The 3497-nt window shown below is 34.7% G+C and overlaps 1 protein-coding gene across 1 annotated transcript in view; it reads right to left on the reverse strand.

Annotated features, from left to right (window-relative positions):
- LOC117167267 overlaps positions 1-3497 on the reverse strand; it is a 96131-nt gene that overhangs the window by 5379 nt on the left and 87255 nt on the right. Inside the window, exons 2-3 of the mRNA XM_033352073.1 lie at positions 442-594; positions 216-351 (exon numbers count right to left, since the gene is read on the reverse strand). Coding sequence (XP_033207964.1) covers positions 216-351; positions 442-594 — 289 coding nt within the window. The remainder of the gene's footprint in view (positions 1-215; positions 352-441; positions 595-3497) is intronic.

A 3497-nucleotide genomic window follows, 5' to 3' on the forward strand; every position in this document is an offset into this window, starting at 1 on the left:
TCCCAAACTCTCGCTTTCAGTCAAGTGTCGGATTGATTTCGGAAGGATAGAAACGTAAACGGCGAGGGCCGCCTAACTCGTTTCCAATTGTAATATATATAATGTCGCAACCGCTCTCGTCCTGCTCCCTTGAGGAACTGTGGGAGCCAGCAGTTCTATGAAGGCTGAGAACGGGGTGACTGAAAGTAAGAGTTTAGTGTATTTCTAAATGTTACCTAAATTGGCAAACATCTGGATGTGACTTAAGAACAGTAAGTTGGCAAGATTCGGTACCATCAGATGTTCCAGGATAATGAGTGTTTACAAAGTAAGTATTATTGTCAATTGTTGTATGTCCACAAGTTACAGAGACTGAAATATTCAAAAAATGGCACAGTTTTTGCCTTATAATTATTCAAAATCGCCTTAATCCAACACATAAGAAAATGTTCCCAAACTCACCAAAACAACAAACTCCATACCCATTGGCGCATATTCCATTGGAAATTCCTCTTCGTTGTGAACATTCTAGAGATGAAATACATGTTCCATTTTCACCAGTATTTCCAATACAGAGATTGTTGTCAAATTTCACCACAGTAAATAAGGGAAGTACTGTAACAAAACTTTTCAATTATCGAAAGGAGATAATATGTGGGCGTCCGCATGGAAAGGGTCCTTATGGCCGGTTCTGATATTTTCCTTTTTCTAAGTCACGGTCAAAATTAAGTAAACAAGCTATTACCACAATATTCATGTTTCAAAAGCAACCAGAAGTGGGTATATTTCTTGTTTCAAGAAAAAGTATCACATGCACGCTTATAGCAACCTCCAAATTCAGATGCGTTTTTCTCGAGAAGCATTTCCACCACTACGACTCCTCACTCAGCACGGAAAACTGCCGTTTCACTCTGTCAGCTATGGGAAAAGGCGTAGTGGTGGGAAAACGAGACATGTGGCCCGTGAGTAAAAATCATGAAATTTCTCCCTGCTGAAGAGGACTGCTAAATTTAACTCCATACCGCAGTCATAAGACCCCTTTTTATCTCTAGTGAACATGCCCATTAGGTTATCGATATAAGCGTTTAGAAACGTATACAAAGCAGATATGGCTCTATATGGTCTTAAGTGGCTCTTAAGATCCTTTTTATATAAAGTCGGTTTCTAATAGCTTTTATTCGTTACGTAAGTGTCTATTCGAACTGAAATTGACTTATTAGAAATTGTCTAATAGGCCCTATTAGGCACTTATATTATGTGTTCCTAAAATATGAACGGCAAATGTTTCAAAGTAAAAAATTGAACAGTCCCTTAAAGTGTCCCTTAAGGTCATGTGACGAGTTGGTCACGTGACCAGATTCCTACCTTACCCTCACTTTTTTTCATTTCCCAACTTATTTTCACACGAAACGCCACATGGAGTTGAAAATTTGGGACAATAAATCAGAAGCACTAAGAAAGGTGGGTCTGGACCTAAATTTGAATAATTATGAAAAAAGCAAAAAAATTATTTACAACAAAAAACTTTTTTTATAATTATACAAATTTAGGATCAGACCCATCGTTCTTAGTGCTTCTTGTTTCGTATCCCAAATTTTCAACTCGACGCGGCGTTTAATTTGATAAGTTGGGAAATAAAAAAAGTCGCGGTAAAGTAGAAATCTGGTCACGTGAACCGCTCATCACATGGCCTTAAACGTATACCTATTAGGTTCTGCTTTTTTAAGAAAGACAAGAGTTCAAAATTGCTCCTCTAGCAGGTTCTATCAGTAATTTGACTGGAAAATCTCAAGAAGGTAACCATTGCTGCCTTAAGAAGTTCTATTAGGCACTTTAAGGGCATGTGACACAGCTAAATACCTATATTACCGACCACAGTTTTTCAGTTCACTGAATGTTTTTTTGAACCTAAGAACTTTTTTTGTAAGTAAAATATCGAGCTGAAACTTCGGGAAATATATTAGAGTGCAATAAAGTACGTTTAGGTACTGCATTTTGGTAGAAACTTCATTTAAAATTATTTCATCTTTTTTCTGAACCTCAACATTTTTTGAACGTTCGAACTTTTTTTATACATAAAATATCGGTCTCAAACTATGAGAAATGCAAGAGCCGAAAGAAAACTACGTTCCAGTACAAAGCTTATTAATAAAAGATGTAAAAAAAAATATATTTTAACAATCAATTCCAACGGCATCAGCCGGTAACGTTGTACACGAAAATACGAAATCTCTAGAGCCTCGCCTAGTGGCCGCCAGGTTTCGTATTTTTGTATACAACGTTACCGGCTGATGCCGTTGGAATGATTGTCAAAATATATTTTTTTAAATCTTTTATTATTAAGCTTTGTACTTAAACGTAGTTTTCTTTCGGCTCTTGCATTTCTCAAAGTTTGAGACCGATATTTTATGTATAAAAAAAGTTCGAACGTTCAAAAAATGTTGAGGTTCAGAAAAAAGATGAAATAATTTTCAGTGAAGTTTCTACCAAAATGCAGTACCTAAACGTACTTTATTGCACTCTTATACATTTCCCGAAGTTTCAGCTCGATATTTTACTTACAAAAAAAGTTCTTAGTTTCAAAAAAACATTCAGTGAACTGAAAAACTGTGGTCGGTAATATAGGTATTTAACTGTGTCACATGCCCTTAATGGAAAATTTGAATTCAATTGTTTGGGTCAAAGTGATTGATTTCAGGGCGACCGCAGAGCTGCCAGATTGTGGATGAAATTTGCCCCCACCATACCTACCGTTTGGGAGCCGCAAAACAGAAGGTGCATGGTTACCACTGTGAGTTCGTTTCCAAGCCAAAAATGCACGATTCGACTTCGGTTTTCTGCTGTACGATGATTGCCGACCTAAAGGTTCGGAAGACTTCGGTGGTCTTACATTTATATCTCGATCCCCATTTGAAATAGATAAAAGAAATTGGCGAATTTAATTTTTCGCGTGATTCTTGATTTCATGCATGAGTCGATTTTGAGGTTATGTTTTTCAGGTGTATATAGTATGATTATTATTACTATTATATATATTACTAATGTTAATATTATAATTATAAAATATAGCATTAATTTTAATTAATAGTTGACTAACTTTTAATAGAAATAGTTAAACTTTCAACAAAAAACAATTAGTTTTCTGCAAAAAATTGATTTTTTCAGAAAAGAAATTTTTTTAACCAAATTGATAAATACAACCAAAAAAAACTAAATTTTTAACAAAGCAGTTCCACTTTCAACCAGAAAAATGGAAAAAAATAGTTAAAATTCTTTGAAATTGATTTAAGGGCATGTGACACAGCTAAATACCTATATTACCGACCTCACTTTTTCAGTTCACTGAATTTTTTTTTGAACCTTAAAACTTTTTTGTAAATAAAATATCTACCTGAAACTTTGGAAAATATATTAGATACAATAAAGTACGTTTAGGTACTGCATTTTGGTAGGAACTTCATTGAAAATTATTTCATTTTTTTTCTGAACCTCGACATTTTTTGAACGTTGGAACTTTT

The sequence above is a fragment of the Belonocnema kinseyi genome, chromosome 2 (assembly GCF_010883055.1).
Source record: "Belonocnema kinseyi isolate 2016_QV_RU_SX_M_011 chromosome 2, B_treatae_v1, whole genome shotgun sequence".
NCBI lineage: Eukaryota > Metazoa > Arthropoda > Insecta > Hymenoptera > Cynipidae > Belonocnema > Belonocnema kinseyi.